General features: G+C 35.7%; 2 protein-coding genes across 2 annotated transcripts; one reads left to right on the top strand and one right to left on the bottom strand.

Moving 5' to 3' along the window:
- LOC131851011 (uncharacterized) lies at positions 1-1,098 on the bottom strand. Its single transcript, XM_059201434.1, has one exon. The coding sequence runs from the start codon at positions 1,096-1,098 to the stop codon at positions 1-3; it is 1,098 nt and encodes a 365-aa protein (XP_059057417.1).
- A 638-nt stretch (positions 1,099-1,736) lies between these two features.
- Positions 1,737-16,053, top strand: LOC131851126 (baculoviral IAP repeat-containing protein 7). Its single transcript, XM_059201558.1, has 11 exons — positions 1,737-2,260; positions 3,262-3,407; positions 4,001-4,135; positions 7,747-7,951; positions 8,565-8,726; positions 9,705-9,776; positions 10,249-10,351; positions 10,793-10,940; positions 12,119-12,467; positions 13,264-13,403; positions 15,587-16,053. Exons 1-10 carry the CDS (start codon positions 1,847-1,849, stop codon positions 13,384-13,386), a joined length of 1,857 nt encoding a protein of 618 aa, XP_059057541.1. The 5' UTR covers positions 1,737-1,846; the 3' UTR covers positions 13,387-13,403; positions 15,587-16,053.
- Positions 16,054-19,294: the final 3,241 nt, after the last annotated feature.

Below are 19,294 nucleotides of genomic sequence, written 5' to 3'. Positions count from 1 at the left end.
TTAATTAGTGTTAGTACTGGAAATCTTAAAAGTATCTAAAATTATGTTTTTTATGCCTTCTGAGTTTAAGGGAGAGTCATCTGTTTTATTAACAGAAATAATTTTAATAACTGATGCAATGATTAGTTTTAAAAAGTCATCATTTTGCAATAATGTGTTAATATTGTCAGTAGGTTTAGTTTTAGTGTTTAAAGATGGAAAAGATTTTTCATTAAATAAACTAGAGAAAGGAACAGTCTTGTGTTTTATTTTGTTTTCTTGTATTTTCTTCTTTTTAATTGGGCATTCAGCTGAGATAGCTATATGGTTACCATTACAGTGAAGACATACAGCTTCTGTGCTATTTTTAGTGCAATCTTTAAAATGATGGTTTTCTCCACATATTGAGCAACGTTGAGTATTTTTGCAAAATTTACCAATGTGGCCATATCTCAGGCACTTTAAACATTGTGTTACTGGTGGGGTGTAAGCGCTTACCTCGAAATACCATGAGTTGATATGGACATTCGTAGGGAGTGTGGGACAGGCAAAGGTAATGGCGACTGATTGGGTGGGCAGAAAACTTGTGTTACCATCTTCATCACGACTTCTTCGCATAAACCGGCGCACCGAGACGACGTCTCTGGAGCTGGAAATACCATTGTAAATACTTTTGTTTGACATGTATATAGGTACGTTTTTTATGACCCCTGTTATTTCTGTTAATGTTGCAGGTATTGTGGCTTTAACATGTAAATCTTTTTGTACTTTGGTGTTATTTAATGCTATGTTGGCTAAACCTGGCCTTTCAAAAATGGCTCCAACTTTATATTTATTAATTCTCTTGAAACGTTTTATACCCTTGCTTTGGCGCTTAAGACAGGCGCCAAGGGACATAAGGTCTCTGTCGCCTAAAGGCCTCGTATCGGTACTTTCATAAATAACTATATATTCAAAATTTCCTCCATCCTCAGGATATTGGCGACAGTAATTATCGATTTTAAAAACTTTATACTTATCCTCATCCATTGAGGAGTCAGAATCTGGACTGTCGACATCCCTCGAATTTTCTGGGGAGCAATTATCATCGGCTTTGCGCTTTTTGCGCTTACTTCCCATTTTAGGACTGTAATTAACTGCAAATTATGTTAGTTGTACCTATATATACAAATTTATATATTATTGAATATAAATAAAATATAAAATAAAGGAAAAATATTTAAAACACCCGCTCTATTTGACTTCCCGCCAAAAAGTCAGATAATTTCATATATATAATAAAGTACTCTGTGGATAAAGGTCACCATAGACCAGTAGAAGTACACAGATAGCAAAAACAAAAACAAGCACTTGTTGTATTTATTGTATTGGAGAGCGCCACTATACTTTAATGAAAGAATAATCAGAATTTTCGGTCATTACTTTAGATTTTAAAAAAAGCATACCTATATCGAAAAAGGAATGATTTAAAATAATTTTTCCTTTTTCGATATTATTTCATTATAATTTAATGTGAGTGGAGCCACTATTTTATAATAATATTATGTTATAACGTAAATAGTTATTTTTTCTACATATATATGTCATTACAAAAATTAGAGTTACAATTGCGGATAGGTAATTTTATGATTCCAAAATGCAAGCAATGACGATTAAGAAATATTTAGAATATGAAAGTCAATGTCATCAATTTGCTGTCACTGTCATGTTAGAAGTCTTAATCTTATTGTTCGTCATACAATTTGTTTTTCTTCTATTTTTTAACTCTCTTCACAGAATAGTAATAATTTTACAAAAACTACCAAGCTTCATAAATATATTAGGTAATAATATATTTCCAAAACTTTTCAAATTTTATAGTAGTAAAATGAATTATGAGACGAATAGGCTTAATACTTTTACAAACTGGCCTACATCAGCTCCCGTAGATCCTATAAGGATAGCTAAGGCGGGTTTTTACTACACTGGTGTGGGTACAGAGGTTCAGTGCTTTCATTGTAGTGGAAAAATATCCGAGTGGAATTACGGCGACCAGGTTATGTGGCGTCATCGGCAGCTAGATCCTAATTGCGAGTTCATAGTGAATCCACAGCAATCGGGTAATGTGCCCCTTGTGCTAGGATCTGAGTGTCCCTCTAATATAGACTCTACAACGTCGTGGTCTGCTACAAATGATCAGCAGCCGGATCCTATAGAGTCATCTCAAGATTACGGACTGACTGAAGAGGACGAAGTTTACAAAAGTGATGCGTTGCGACTATTATCATTTGTCAATTGGAATGTAAGGCCACTCTTATATTTTTATATAATCCATACAGAATTATCAGTTAAGTACAAAACTTTCATATTATTCATTCCGCTAATTTGGAGTATAATGTTATGAGTATAAAACTATATTATAATATATTCATAATTTCATTTATGTTTCTTGGGTGCGATGAAGTATAATTTTTGCTTTAGTAAATTAAAATATTAATAACATATGTTTTTTAACTGCTCAGTACATAATAAATAATTATTTGGGTATAAACTATGTCCTATTTTAATTTTAGTTTAAGATTCCATTGAAATTGTATTTAAAACACTCCATTGAAATTGTATTGTTATAGATATTTAATTCTTAATTATATATAAATAAGCTTGAAAGGACAATCAATAGGTCATATTGACCTTTGTTAACTTCACATTGTATCAAGGTTGTAAGTAAACTGCAAATAAGTATATTTTCAATTGTACTGTTGTAGCTTTTGGACATTTGACCTTACAACTACATATTTAGATGCTGACACAATGCTATAACTGTGTGTGTGTTTTTTTAAAAAATATAACTATAATATTCTCTAGGAATATATTATTTTTTCCCTGAAACTATATACAACAACAATATGATAATACACTTTAATTTTTTTTTATATGATTGGTTTTAAGTTCCATCTAATTCCATGTAATTTCCATTAAGTAGTCTATCTGAATATAGAATGAGTTCATTACCTAAAACCCAACTACTTAAAAATCACACTCGGAAAGATGAAACAAGAAAACTATCACCGGAAATTATTAGTTGTATCCTATCATTAATTTTTTGTCATGAAGATATATATTTTTATTCTTAATTATTGAATGTGACATCACATAGCCTGTAGCAAAGGGGACATTTGAAGTATTTTCAATGATACCCAATTTGTCTAGTTCAAGATAGTTAGTCAAGTTATACATTCCAGTCAAAAAAATTACCAGAAGAGGATTAAAGCGTTATTTAGAATGGTTGTATTTTTATTTCAGGATAATTCAGTGTCCCGTGAAGCCTTAGTGAGTGCTGGTTTCTATCATGCAGGAGAAGGCAGACTCCGCTGTGCTTGGTGTGGTGGTGAATTAGCACCATTTAGAAGATTGGGAACACTTGGGCCTCCACTTGAAGTGCACAGAATGTAAGCAACATATAAATATTCATTTAATAAAAATTACATGTTATGTGTATATATAATATATATATTTTAAAACAGAAATATAACAAGTTATTATATAATATTTATAAACAAGTAAAATGTTGATCTTGCCCTAGGCTTTACACGCTCCTTAGTTATATTTCTGAATAAATTAAAATAATGCACACAGCTACATACAAAGTATGTATTAAAAGTTGTAATCTTTGATATATATTTAAAAATTAGTTTTGAGAATTTTAATAACTTGAAGTTTATATTCACAATCTCTTATCAAAATCTAGATACATTGAAAATTGTTTACCAATCAATACTAATATTATATTATTAAGAAGAAAGATATAATTATAGTAAAAACAGAACATACATGACTGATCTTAAAAATTCTTAATATAATACTAGGGATGTAAAACTTGAGTAATAATAATATTGAACTGTGTTCCAAGTAATCTATAATAAAAAGTATTTATTTCCATCCTAAAGATCCATTTGAATTCCAATGAAAAGAATTACCTCTTAATATTCTTAGTTTTGCTGTTTATAGATGACAATTCATAAAGCATTTGCATTGATTGTAGGTACTTCCCTAGATGTGAGCATGCAGAATCATTAGAGGCGGCGAGGCATGTTAACCACTTCTCGCCACCGGCGTCGCCACCGCCGCAAACACCTGTACAGTCGCCACCAGACGCCAAGGAAAACCACACTCAATCGTGAGAAATGCATATACGTCATTTACATTATGAATATAGAATCATGGAATGTTTAGTAATTCTTAGAATTATACTTTAATAATTCTAAGAATTACTAAAAATTATATTTATTAAAATTAATTTTGGCTTTGTAAAATACTGTATCGGGCTATTATGACGTCATTACATGTGTTATATATGTCAATATTAGAATTATGTGAATAAGCTAAATAAGTAGGTATATTGTAACACTTATCTTAGATTTCTGTAATTGCACATATTAATTAAAATTAATTTTTGTTATTTTATTAATTAATTTTTACAGACGAACAAATTTTTACATCTATTTTAGTCCAACCCAATTTTTTTTTTTATATTAAGGCAAAACAATGTTTGCCGGGACAGCTAGTCTTATATATAAAATTCTCGTGTCACAGTTTTCGTTCCCATACTCCTCCGAAACGGCTTGACCGATTCTCATGAAATTCTGGAGCGTATTGAGTAGGTCTGAGAATAGGCCAACATCTATTTTTCATCCTCCTAAATGTTAGAGGTAGTCCACCCCTAAATTTTTTTTTTATTTTAGACAAAACAACGTTTGCCGGGACAGCTAGTTTTAATATATATACGCTCCTTTTTGCAAATTTTCACATATAAATTTCATGACTATTGTTTAATTGGATAAGAGACAATAATCTTTTATCTTTTAGTTGTTGGTAAATCATTAATTTCTTTACATCCCATAACTCAATACATATTGGCCAGTTAGTTTGGCTGGTACAGGTACTTCATACTATAATCTATTATTATTATCTATATAGAGCAAGAGCCCAACTGCCAGACATACGTCATTTTAGTTGAAAGTTCTTGTATGTGTGTCCCCAACACAGGAAAGAACGATCCCCAAACATGAAACCTGGATCGTGGTTCCTTTGGCAGGTACCAGGTAACAAAGGTGTAAAAAAATTCATATCAAATTCGTTATTTTAAGAAACTCCATATTTTCATATATTGTTCGTAGCATTATTATAATTTGCGCTGCTCATTGCCAGACACGTAGTGTGGTTCCAACCCCCCGCCGGACCCCCCTAAACTATACTATTTTAGAAATAAACTTACGTCATTTTAATAAAGCTGAAATTTATATATATTATTGAGAGTTCCAAGAAAACTGTCTAGTTTTCTTGGTTCCTTATCCTACCAGACTCATTGAAACCGTATATTGGGTAACAACGGTGTATACAATTTCATATCAAATTCGTTATTTTAAGATGCTCCATATTTTCACATATTGCTCGTAACAGTATTATAACTTGCTCTGGTCGTTGCCAGACCCTTAGTTGGTTCATAAACTATACTATTTTAGAAATAAACTTACGTCATTTTAATAAAGCTGAAATTTATATATATTATTGAGAGTTCTCTCAAACTGAGTTTCCTAAATTGCCAGACAGTTTTCTTGGTTCCTTATTCCACCAGAATCATTGAAACGGTATATTGGGTAACAACGGTGTATACAATTTCATGTCAAATTCGTCATTTTAAGATGCTCCATTTTTTTACATATTGTTCGTAGCATTATTATAACTTGCGCTGCTCATTGCCAGACACGTAGTGTGGGTCCAACCCCCCGCCGGACCCCCCTAAACTATACTATTTTAGAAATAAACTTACGTCATTTTAATAAAGCTGAAATTTATATATATTATTGAGAGTTCTCTCAAACTGAGTTTCCTAAATTGCCAGACAGTTTTCTTGGTTCCTTATCCTACCAGACTCATTGAAACCGTATATTGGGTAACAATGGTGTATACAATTTCATATCAAATTCGTTATTTTAAGGTGCTCCATTTTTTCACATATTGCTCGGAACAGTATTATAACTTGCTCTGCTCGTTGCCAGACCCTTAGTGTGGTTCCAACCCCCGCCGGACCCCCTAAACTATACTATTTTATAAATAAACTTACGTCATTTTAATAAAGCTGAAATTTATATATATTATTGGGAGTTCTCTCAAACTGAGTTTCCTAAATTGCCAGACAGTTTTCTTGGTTCCTTATCCTACCAGACTCATTGAAACCGTATATTGGGTAACAACGGTGTATACAATTTCATGTCAAATTCGTTATTTTAAGATGCTCCATTTTTTCACATATTGCTCGTAACAGTATTATAACTTGCTCTGCTCATTGCCAGACCCTTAGTGTGGTTCCAACCCCCCGCCGGACCCCCATAAACTATACTATTTTATAAATAAACTTACGTCATTTTAATAAAGCTGAACTTTATATATATTATTGAGAGAACTATTAAACTGAGTTTCCTAAATTGCCAGACAGTTTTCTTGGTTCCTTATCCTACCAAACTCATTGAAACCGTATATTGGGTAACAACGGTGTATACAATTTCATATCAAATTCGTTATTTTAAGATACTCCAGTTTTTCACATATTGCTCGTAACAGTATTATAACTTGCTCTGCTCATTGCCAGACCCTTAGTGTGGTTCCAACCCCCCGCCGGACCCCCCCAAACTATACTATTTTATAAATAAACTTACGTCATTTTAATAAACCTGAAATTTATATATATTATTGAGAGTTCTCTCAAACTGAGTTTCCTAAATTGCCAGACAGTTTTCTTGGTTCCTTATCCTACCAGACTCATTGAAACCGTATATTGGGTAACAACGGTGTATACAATTTCATATCAAATTCGTTATTTTAAGATGCTCCATTTTTTCACATATTGCTCTAACAATAGTATAGTTTAGGGGGGTCCGGCGGGGGGTTGGAACCACACTACGTGTCTGGCAATGAGCAGCGCAAGTTATAATAGTGCTACGAACAATATATGAAAATATGGAGTTTCTTAAAATAACGAATTTGATATGAATTTTTTTACACCTTTGTTACCTGGTACCTGCCAAAGGAACCACGATCCAGGTTTCATATTTGGGGATCGTTCTTACCTGTGTTGGGGACACACATACAAGAACTTTCACGTTTATTAAAATGACGTATGTCTGGCAGTCGTGGGCTCTTGGGCTAATAGTACCCCTAACATTTATGTCCATTTACAGACGCCATCTATTGGCTCAACGACAACAATAAATGAATATCATGATAATTGTATGACGCCATCTATTAGTTATTTATATTTATAAACTAATTAATACAACAGTAGGTGGCATTTAGAAACAATATTTTCTATGAAAAGTTCTTCCTAATTCCTCCAGCCATTTTCACGTGAAAGTTTAAGACACAAACAGCGTTTGTCTCGTCATGATTATACGAATTTATTATATGTAGGAAAGATAATATTATTACTCTTTATTGTGCATAAAATAAACAAATACTATATAATTTACAAAAAAAATAATATAAAAATATGTTAATAAAAGGCGGCCTTATCGCTCAAAACAAATTCTTACAAACAATATTATGCAAAAACTAGATTATACAATACAAATACAAATAGTTTATTTCACAGCACAAAATACGATACACAAAGTATGTGAACCTTATCCATTTAAGTTTATTCAAACATGTATTAGGATGTGACCACTCTTCCTAAATATTATGATTATGCACAGATTACGCAAAGATTATATACGCTGTGGTTGTCTTCAGCACCGGCGCTGAGCATAACGCTCGTCTGCTGGAGGCGGGTGGCACGTGGAGGTCGCTGGGCGTAGTTGGCGGTGGTGCGCGGCACCCGGCTCGGGCTTCGTTGGCGGCTCGCCTCGCTACCTTCGACCGCTGGCCGTCGGACCGCACGCAAGTGCCTATGACGCTAGCTGAGGCCGGATTCTTCTACACTGGCACTGGTGATCAGGTAATATAGTCTGTTATTTTATATATTACTAGCTACTCGCCCCGACTTCGCCCGGGTGTACATGTATTATATATATATATAAACCTTCCCCTAGAATCACTCTATTAAAAAAACGCTTAAAAATCCGTTGCGTAGTTTTAAAGATTTAAGCATACATAGGGATGGACAGACAGAGACAGTGACTTTATTTTATACTATATAATGATGTATTATTGTTGTTTATACATGTTTTGCGTCGGCGTCTAATACTTTATGTTTATTTATTTATAATTTACTTATAATAAATTAACAATACAAACATACATGTCATTGTATAAAATCTATTCACAGAGGTAGACTTATCAGAAAGGAAGTTAGCAGACAGTTGAGAGTGAGTAAGACAGTGACATTACAGGTTACCAAGGCGTGACATAATCTTAAACCTCCAGAATGGCAACGCATGGTAATCTTATGTCTGTGGGTGATGCTTTGCATGAATATATGACGTTTATCACTTACAACCAGGTCAGTCGTCAGCTTATTCATAAAAGTGACAGTGACATAAAAAAAAATTACCACAATTTTGTCGATCTTACCTTGATATCAGTGCCCTTAACATTATTATATATAATAGGTACGCTGTTTCTACTGCGACGGTGGGCTCGGCATGTGGGAGGCCGGAGATTCTCCATGGTCTGAGCATGCACACTGGTTTCCACATTGCGGATATGTGCTGCTGCTAAAGGGGCAGGAATTTGTCGACTCCTGTGTTAACCGTACCTCCATACAGCGAACTGTGAGTATTACCAGTAATTACAATATTTGTAATATTCTGATATATTTACATTAATTAAGTAATAAAGCCTTCATTCCAAAGTTAGGTTATATTCTATAACATTTGTAGTTGTTTTAGTTTTATCTATGAGCTGTCTTGATTTATTTGCTAGGGTCCAGGCCTTTTGGCGTACACCTCCTCCAGTTCGCTGAATTGTACTCTATCCGATGCAACTCTATTCCAAGGTGGTCCCAGGGTTCTGGTATTATCCTTCTGGTCGTTTGTGTCTTTCGGGGTCTGCTCTAATCACTACGACTGTTTTAATCCTATTGTGTATTTCATATCTGACGCCAATAAAGTAGTGCTAGTTGGTGATTTGTATTCGCACGTTTCGAATTTGAAATGTAAAGTTACACGCAAGTTTCTTGTTCGTTCTTGTGATGAGAGAGCTTTTCGAATGAGCGGTAAATTCAAAATTGCTTAATTGAACTTTATTTGAATAAATGATTTCTATTCTTATTCTTATTCCTTCCATTGTGTTCTTTGTCTGTATTATCCCTATATAAACTCTTTTAAAATAATAATCAAGTATACCGGCACATTAAAGATCTTTGTTATATGTTTTTATGTATTTTGAACGTTAGTCATAAAAAGTATACTAAATTAGTTATTATACCTAATATAGATAGTGAACTTTAATGATTGTTGTATTAGTTTTACTAGTAGTGTAAGATATTTTCTTTAGAATAAGTAAAACAAATGAAGCTGGCTTAAAATCCTGTTAGGCGATATGAAAAGATTATCAGAAATGACTTTAATATGAAACAATCTACAAAAAAGCACTAAAACTAAAAGATAATATTAGTGTTTTTAAACTTATTCCTAAAATTTTGATTAAATACTGTCGATTCAAATTTAAACAGTAACTGTTTTGCATTTTTTTTTAGTTAAGACGTAATTTGTTTTATTTTGTGACATATAAATATTTGTTATTTGCAGGTATCTGCTGATAGTGGTTTAACTGCAAGAAGAAGAACTTCTGGTGTCACCTTCCCTATTACTGAAAATCAGGTCAGTATTTTGTCTACACACCAGATAAGCAAAGATATATTCTCTTATTTTGGTTTATTAACTTTAATAATAATAATAATAATCATCCTGGACTATACACATAAAGCCATCTAATCCCAAGCTAAACGGAACTTGTGTTATAAGTCATAGACAACTGATATAAATACTTAAACCAATACAAACATTTGTACTCATAAATACAATCATGAACAACTATACTCATGAATAGATGATTACACCTTGAGAGGAATTAAACCCGCGACTAATTAGTAGCTCGTGTTCACTCAAAATCTTAAATATGTAATGCTCAATAATAATTATTTAAAAGAGCAACACGCACGCTTATTGTTCGTCTTCTTGTGATGAGTATACTTTCCAAATGAGCGGTAGAATAAAAAAATATTATGACTATTAAAAATGGATATATTAAGTTTATTTGAATAAAGGTCTTTTTATGTTATGGTATGTACAGGTAGAAGAGTGTATGGAAAGCAGTGCAGCGATGGCAGCGCTGAGCGCTGGATTAGACGCGGCGCGGGTGCGGCGAGCTGTGACTCGTCGTCTGCGGGCTACAGGTAAAATTTAGAATAAACAAATAGAAAAAGACTATTTTCTCAGACAATAACATATAATAAGATCTTAATAACATCTAGTTCCAAGCTAAGGAGAGCGTGTGTTATTTAAACGACTGATATAAATACATCTTTTCCAATCAGACAGATAACACCCAGATCGATACAAACAATCATACTAACATATGCATGTACTTGCAGGTGTGGGGTAGTAATCATATAGTAAATAACACATTTAGATGGTGAATTCAATATTAAAAAATATTCAAAATATATTTATTCTTGTAGACTCTTATGATATGTCAAATCTACCGTCAGTTCGGAATGATTACGAGATGAGAAGAACTGAAAAGATACTCAGTTCGTATTCTTTTCATCTACATGTTTACAATAATACAGATTCATTTTAAATTCAAATTCATTCATTCATTCATTCAATTGCAGGACTTCCATTCAATTCATCGGAGGGGTTGATTGACGCCGTACTAGATGAGCAGCTAAATGAAGAGGCTTGGAGCGTTTCTCCGCAGAGCCAACGGTTCGCGCGAGACATACTCGCTGAGACGCTTAGGGAGTTTGCCCCTATGTCAAAGTAAGAAATAAAAATATAATAATAATGATAATCTCTCTCTTTCTCTTCTCTTTTCTTTCAGCATAAAGTAGTCCACAGCTGGATGTATGCCTCTTGCATAGTTTTCCACTTAGTTCTATCTGTGGCGCATCTTGCCCAGGTCGGCCCTGCCGTCTTTATGATGTCGTCAGACCATCTGGCGGTTGGTCTGCCTACGCTTGTGCTTCCCATCCTAGGTCGCCGCATTAGGGATCTGTATGTCCATCTGTCGTCATTACTTCGACATACATGACCAGCCCAACGCCACTTTAGCTGCGCGATTCTTTGGATGATGTCGGTAACTCCAGTGTGTCTTCTGATCTCAGTGTTCCGTAGTCTGTTTCGAAGGGAGATACCGAACATGGATCGCTCTATTGCTATTTGGGTGACTTGTAGCTTTTTGATACTTTCGGCGTTTAGCGTCAACGTTTCGCAAGCGTATGTTATTACTGGTAGAACGCATTGGTTGTACAGTCTTGTTTTCAATGTTTGCGGATTCTTAGATTTAAAAACACCTTTGAGTTTACCAAAAGCACCCCATCCTAGTTGAATTCGCCTATCCAACTCTGCATCCAAGGACTCTACATCTAGCCGGATTTTTTAGCCTAGATAGATGTACTCTTCCATGTGTTCTAAAGTGGTTCCCTGAATTGAAACCGATATCGTGTTTGAGGGACCCATCCACTTAGCCTTCAGCAGATTCATCTTCAGGCCTACTCGATCAGATACTTGACTCCATAATGATAATAACGCAGGACAATTCTCAAAGCGCCATACTTAAGCTAACAAAATACTTTTTTTCTTGTGAATATAACTAATATACATAGACATCCAGATTAATACAAACAAGATTCTCATGAATAAAGGTCACGTGCGAGAAATTGAACCAACGACCATCGGAAGTAAGGCGGTGTGTCTCACTACTCTAGACCAACACGGCCGTATAAAATTAAAGTCGTTAGGTAAAATCCCACATGATAAACTCGGGTGGAACCAATTTTGTCATGTGGGATTTTACATAACAACTTTATTCACTTCATTACTTTTTGAAATAGAATAATTTTATTACTGCAGGATGAATAAATTTGCGTTGGCGCAAATTTTACGTTGAATAAAAAATATCAAGTATAAGTAATAAAATATGTTTCTGCATTTTACAGTATAATACCAACACAGTGGGATGGTCGGCCTTCAAGTCGAGACTCCTCTACTAGTGCTACAAGATCTGCTTCGCCGATGGATAACAGACCCCCAGTTGATAACAGACCTCCAGTGGATAATAGACCTCCAGTGGATAATAGAGCTAGGCCTACTCGACAAGAAGAGTCAGATTCCAGTAATAATGTATTTACCGACTCGGCTAACAACATTTTGAATGAAAAAACAGAACAAAAAGCTAACAAAGAAATAACAACGACCCCTGTACCAGAAAACAAAACAAAGTCTTTGGAAGAAGAAAATAGGCAATTAAAAGAAGCAAGATTGTGTAAAGTGTGTATGGATAATGAGGTAAGTTGACATTAGAACTCAACATTTTATCACTATGAATTCAAATGATGGCTTGAACTGAGGTTCGAACCCCTAGTGGTGTCCAAAAAATAAAGTAAAATTTTTTAATGGACAATGGAATGGTGCACCCATCTGCACTAATGGTTTATGCTGGCGGGCCACCAGTGGAGAATAATAAGATGAGCATGAGGTCAGGACATTTAGCCCATCGTGACAAATTCACCAGAAATTTATCACGACGGTTTTCAGAGGTCACCAAGTGGTAGTCGACCTGACATGGTATATTGCTAGCAGTAGGATTATAGCCCTTATTACTAAAAATCCCCCTTTCCCCTCTTGCACGGATTTTTTAATGGATGATAATGTAATGTTGCATACACTAATGCTAACGGTTTACGCTGGCCGGTACCGGTGGAGGATAAGATGAAAATGAGGTCACATCAGTTAGTGTATCGTGACAAAATTGCCAAAACTGTATCATAACGATTTCCAATGGGAACCGCGTAGTAGTCGACCGGACGTGGTACATTGCTAAAAATGGGGTTCTAGTCCCCATTGTTAACAATTCCCGTCTTTCCAAAGAGCCACAAGCAAATTGCTCATTCTTGTGATGAGGAAACTTTCCGAATGGGTAGTACATTAAAGAAATAAGTAATGACTGTTCAAAACGTAACTAACTGCCTGCGTTAACGGTTTATGCTGGCGCCCCCCTCGGGGAGTAGTTTAATGAATACTTTTCTATTGTATTATATTGCTCTCGCATGGATCGGTCTAAGAAGGTGAATGTTGTCGTCAGGTGAGCGTGGTGTTCCTGCCGTGCGGGCACCTGGTGTCGTGTGCGGGGTGCGGGGCGGCGCTGGCGGCCTGTCCTCTGTGCCGCGCCGCCGTGCGGGCGCTCGTGCGGGCCTACCTCGCGTGACGCTCCCACCCCCGCAGGTCGGTCACACACGGCCCTCTATATAATGTAACGGGCACCCGGTCTCGTGTGCGGGGTGCGGGCCTACCTCGCGTGACGCTCCCGCCCCCGCAGGTCGGTCACACACGGCCCACACACGGCCCTCTATATAATGTAACGGGCACCCGGTCTCGTGTGCGGGGTGCGGGCCTACCTCGCGTGACGCTCCCGCCCCCGCAGGTCGGTCACACACGGCCCTCTATATAATGTAACGGGCACTCGGTCTCGTGTGCGGGGTGCGGGCCTACCTCGCGTGACGCTCCCGCCCCCGCAGGTCGGTCACACACGGCCCTCTATATAATGTAACGGGCACTCGGTCTCGTGTGCGGGGTGCGGGCCTACCTCGCGTGACGCTCCCGCCCCCGCAGGTCGGTCACACACGGCCCTCTATATAATGTAACGGGCACTCGGTCTCGTGTGCGGGGTGCGGGCCTACCTCGCGTGACGCTCCCGCCCCCGCAGGTCGGTCACACACGGCCCTCTATATAATGTAACGGGCACCCGGTCTCGTGTGCGGGGTGCGGGCCTACACACGGCCCTCGCGTGACGCTCCCGCCCCCGCAGGTCGGTCACACACGGCCCTCTATATAATGTAACGGGCACCCGGTCTCGTGTGCGGGGTGCACACACGCTCCCACCCCCGCAGGTCGGTCACACACGGCCCTCTATATAATGTAACGGGCACCCGGTCTCGTGTGCGGGGTGCGGGCCTACCTCGCGTGACGCTCCCACCCCCGCAGGTCGGTCACACACGGCCCTCTATATAATGTAACGGGCACCCGGTCTCGTGTGCGGGGTGCGGGCCTACCTCGCGTGACGCTCCCGCCCCCGCAGGTCGGTCACACACGGCCCTCTATATAATGTAACGGGCACCCGGTCTCGTGTGCGGGGTGCGGGCCTACCTCGCGTGACGCTCCCGCCCCCGCAGGTCGGTCACACACGGCCCTCTATATAATGTAACGGGCACTCGGTCTCGTGTGCGGGGTACGGGCCTACCTCGCGTGACGCTCCCGCCCCCGTAGGTCGGTCACACACGGCCCTCTATATAATGTAACGGGCACTCGGTCTCGTGTGCGGGGTGCGGGCCTACCTCGCGGGACGCTCCCTCCCCCGCAGGTCGGTCACACACGGCCCTCTATATAATGTAACGGGCACCCGGTCTCGTGTGCGGGGTGCGGGCCTACCTCGCGTGACGCTCCCACCCCCGCTGGTCGGTCACACACGGCCCTCTATATAATGTAACGGGCACCCGGTCTCGTGTGCGGGGTGCGGGCCTACCTCGCGTGACGCTCCCACCCCCGCAGGTCGGTCACACACGGCCCTCTATATAATGTAACGGGCACCCGGTCTCGTGTGCGGGGTGCGGGCCTACCTCGCGTGACGCTCCCACCCCCGCAGGTCGGTCACACACGGCCCTCTATATAATGTAACGGGCACCTGGTGCCGTGTGGTTCCACCATTTTACAATAATTATTATTGCAAAATGGCGAACGTAAATGGCGTGGCGAAAATAGTCAGATCTATTGAACAAAGACAGTTATAGAGTTATTGATAATTTATGAATCCTAAACATGTCTTTGGAAAATAAAATCTATAGCTATATTTCCTTAAAAGATAGTGAAAAGACACGGTATATACTCGTAATCACTCATGATTGGGCGCATTGACATTTTTAAACAAAGCTTGAAGGTATTATTGTCTATTACGCAAAATGTTAATTAAAAAGGAAGATAAAGACAGTTCGTCTCTATTTTCCTAAAATATTTTTTATAACTATAAAGAATACTTGTGATTTTTTTAAATATAATAACAGACATTCTTGGTACACATTTATAAATGTGAATTTTCTTTACCTTGGTATAATGCTGTAATCTATTGTATTTCTCTGTGGAATAATGTATTTATTTTCTAGTTTCAAATAAGGCTTCAAATTATCTATATCTACTATTTTTTTAATTTAAATTTAAAGTAAACAATATTAGTATATACTAAATATTTCATTTATAAAAAATAATTGAATATGCGCTATTTGATTTTGACATGAAATATTCATTTACAAGATAGAATAAATATTTATTGCTAAATTATCATTTACTTGGTTAAAATCGTACCTAAATATGTATGTAAGATGTAAATTAATAAGATTAATGATTTCACTTTCCAGATCGAGAGCATTGTAAAGAAGATATGCTGTTTAAATCCAGTCTTCACATGCAGTTCAAGTGCATTAGCTGTCCACGTGTTGATTAATTATTAGGCCATAACCAAGTAGTGAGTTATATATATAATATTTACATTACATTAGGCCTACATTAAATGTATGCTTGTAGTGTATACGTGTAGGTATTGGTTAGATCGAATTAATCTGATTTTGAATGAAAATGGACACCTACGATTAAATTGATGTATTTATTTTTCTTTTAATAAAATCAGTATCACATCAGTAGGTCTTTTTTGAGACTACTAGTTATTTGATGCCTAAATATCAACTGCATGCTTGTTGTATATTATATAGGTCGATATATAAAGGTCCTAAGGTAAATTAGGTTAAGTATTGCTGATGACAGATTTTATACACACAAGAAAGAAAGAAAATTTCTGTATTGCTCGAAATACATTGACACATACAGTACTAAGTACTAAGGATTCGCTTAGTAATGCAACTGCAGTCACGTGAGTTCTGGTTGTGGTAGGGGTAAAAAATCTCAAATTATGTGTAAATAGTCAACTTTAATTGTTGGTGTCCATTTTCTTACTTAATACAACATAAATTGTAAATGCACATAAAGTCGACTTCAGGCGATGAGCAATAACCGTAGAATTAAGTACTTAGGTGTTTTGGAATCGTAAATAATGTCCGTTTACATTAGTGGTAAAATATTTGTCACTTATCACAATGCAATAATGTATGTGTTCTAAAATATTAGGAGCATTTGTATCGAAATCTCGCAGTCTGAGAATATTAAAGTAAGTAAATGAATCATATATACTGGTTTACATGTTATTAGTAATAATTCTATGTGTATTAATCACAAGAATACAACTCACTTATACAAGAATTTATTCAGTTTTCTCCTGAAATCGACAACGTCTCCCTATAGTTCTTTGTAAGTCATGACCCACATTTTGTTTTGTAAATTTGATATATATTATTCGTGATTATAAGAAAGTCCTATGTTTTTTTTATTACGTATGTATTTCTCTTTATATACGTATATAGTGTACATCTGCGTTAATAATTCCGCGGAGCACTTAATGATATTAATTTATTTATAGTTTTAATAATATAATTGTAAACAAATTCTGACTATGCGTTAACTCCGAGAGTTATAGTAAAACAGTTCTACATCGTAACGTCTCGTAGACTTATGTAGTATACTTGTATGTTGTCAATACAGAATAAAATAAATAACTTTAGGGTCCAATGTTAACAATCATGTTAAATTTTTTACATTTTTATTGTATATATTGGTGTTAGAGTTACATAAATCTGTTCATTGTGACTCGACTTCTATCTCCAATCATGTTTCAAAAATTTTATTACTTCGACTGCGTAGATATCTGAAATTAGTTAATTAAAGCTATTCTTATGAAACTTCTGAAGTTACTTTACTGCGCATTTAATAAATATTGATTAAAAATATATTGTAATGTTAACTCAAAATATTAGATCGTATATCTAGCGTGCCGAGTTGAACCGAGTTTAATGACATACAGGCTATGTTACTTATAATGTATATATCTATAGGTTTATATATGAAGCCGTAAAGCCAGTATTAGTATTCATAAAACTGAACAACTTTCTTCAGGATAATTAAAATATATTTTTTTTAATTTGATAGTCTCGCTGGTTCGGTTCCTCGCACAGTTGCACATTAGTTTTCTAGAGTATGATTGTTATTGTCTGGATATTTTTTATGTACATTAGAATATAGATTTATAAAAAAAATAAGTGTTTCTATGAATTATCTATCTAGCACTCTTAACACAAGCTTAGTCCAGGACTAGATGGCGCTATGTAAATTGGCTGAGTTATTGTTATTTTATCGTCTCAATTAGATAATTTGTTTAATATTTATTTCATTATTTCACTTTGTTTCTTGGTGAAAGCAGTTCAGTTTCATGATTACTCCACATGGTTTGGTATACCCTTTACGTCAAGTCCTGATATAAGAAAGAATTTTTAAATTTGTTTAAGTGTTTGTTCGTTATTCAAATTTTATTCATTATAAAGAATGAAATCTTTGCTCTTTATAATATTAGTATAGATTATCAGAACAAAGAACATTAGATGTAATAAAGATGTTATGATTACATTACAATTATAATTATCTAACATCATATAGATACTAATAGTACATGAAACGATTGCTCATAGGATAGAGCACAGGTCATCTATATTATCAAGAAGAAATTTTTATATAATAAGTATAGAAACCAAAGCTCCTATCATAAGATATTAAAGTTTTGAATGATACCAATAGAATATCTACTTATTGTAATATTGAAATGTAAAGACATGGATCTGTAAATGTTGAGTATAACTCACGTGGAAATGTGAAATGAATATATGAATAATGTATCTTGTTTCATATTTGATTTATCATATAAAATGGACATTAGTATTACTCATATTTAACATATTATTAATTTTAACTTCGGCATAGTCGGGTAAAATAAACTCATTTGTCATCACAGTTTATTTTTCTACTGTTGTACATATGACCCCTCTCCTCTCTTACCCGTGCACTTACCTTACATTTTTGTACCCGTAAAAGACTCAGTCACTTAATTCAAATGCCGCCTTTGGTTGCAAGCTGTATTAGGTTGAGATTAGGCATTGAAATTATGGGATAAAAGGCGTGACATTTATAACTTCGAAAGAAAGGAACACCTGTCTTCAATCAAAAAAGTAGTTCAAAGAAACATACAACTATAGCAAGTATTGATACACAGGAATCAACATTTTCGAACCATATAGTACTATTGTTTGCGGATGAAAATGGCATCGGAATAGGATAAATCTTGCAAAGGCTAATTGGGTGACAAATATATAGTGACTTCCGGAATGGCAACATATGAGTCTTATTACATGGTGTAAGTACTGTTTATGTATACAGGGAACTGTTCATATATATATGCATGTAGGTATGTATCAGGTGGTCGGTCGTTTTAATTACCATTGCAATTACATAAAAAAATATTTAAATTTTTAAGACGCCATTCTATTCAAAGCTTATTACGTTATAATATATTATATATTGCGTTGTTTAAAGTTTTATTATAGCCAATACTTTGAAGTATTAATAAAGATTACTATATACTTGTGCTGTATTTCAGTGGAAGAGTGAGATAAGACGGAAACAAAAATTTAGTTTTATTATTATTTTTTAATGCGTAAAATTTTTATAAAATTTGTGAGTATGGATAGATGTTTGTTACTCTTTCACGCAAATACTATTTATTGTAGTGAATGAATTTTGTAGAAACTATACCGTAATATAGGTTATACATCAAAATAATATCTACAGACTACAAATTTCATGCGGGTGAAACCGTGAGCACATTACTCGAATATATGTATGGCAGTAGGTATAGATTTCATTATAGGTATTATATATATGTATATATATATTAATATTTTTGTAAGTATATAATATATAATCTATATTAGAAATGCGTAATCTATACGCATATTTCTTATATAGATTATATATTATCGCGAATATGAATAACAAATACAACAATACCTATATAATTATTAATAATATCATATATTCTTTGTTTTAACATTAAAGAATTTATTGGCATTAAAGTACAGTGAGTAATATAATAAAAGGAAAAGTTAAATCGAAATTACGTGATATAATTT

The sequence above is a fragment of the Achroia grisella genome, unplaced genomic scaffold, assembly GCF_030625045.1.
Source record: "Achroia grisella isolate CSIRO2021 unplaced genomic scaffold, CSIRO_AGI_Agris_v1 utg780, whole genome shotgun sequence".
Taxonomy (NCBI): Eukaryota; Metazoa; Arthropoda; class Insecta; order Lepidoptera; family Pyralidae; genus Achroia; species Achroia grisella.
Note: the sequence above shows the minus strand (reverse complement) of the source record. Positions and strands in the feature narration are given on the sequence as shown.

Coding starts and splice junctions, on each gene's coding strand:
- LOC131851011 (XM_059201434.1), bottom strand. CDS start 1,098: ATGGGAAGTAAGCGCAAAAAGCGCAAAGCCGATGATAATTGCTCCCCA.
- LOC131851126 (XM_059201558.1), top strand. CDS start 1,847: ATGAATTATGAGACGAATAGGCTTAATACTTTTACAAACTGGCCTACA. Junction 2,261..3,261: donor TATCATTTGTCAATTGGAAT/GTAAGGCCACTC, acceptor TTTTTATTTCAG/GATAATTCAGTGTCCCGTGA. Junction 7,952..8,564: donor ACACTGGCACTGGTGATCAG/GTAATATAGTCT, acceptor TATATATAATAG/GTACGCTGTTTCTACTGCGA.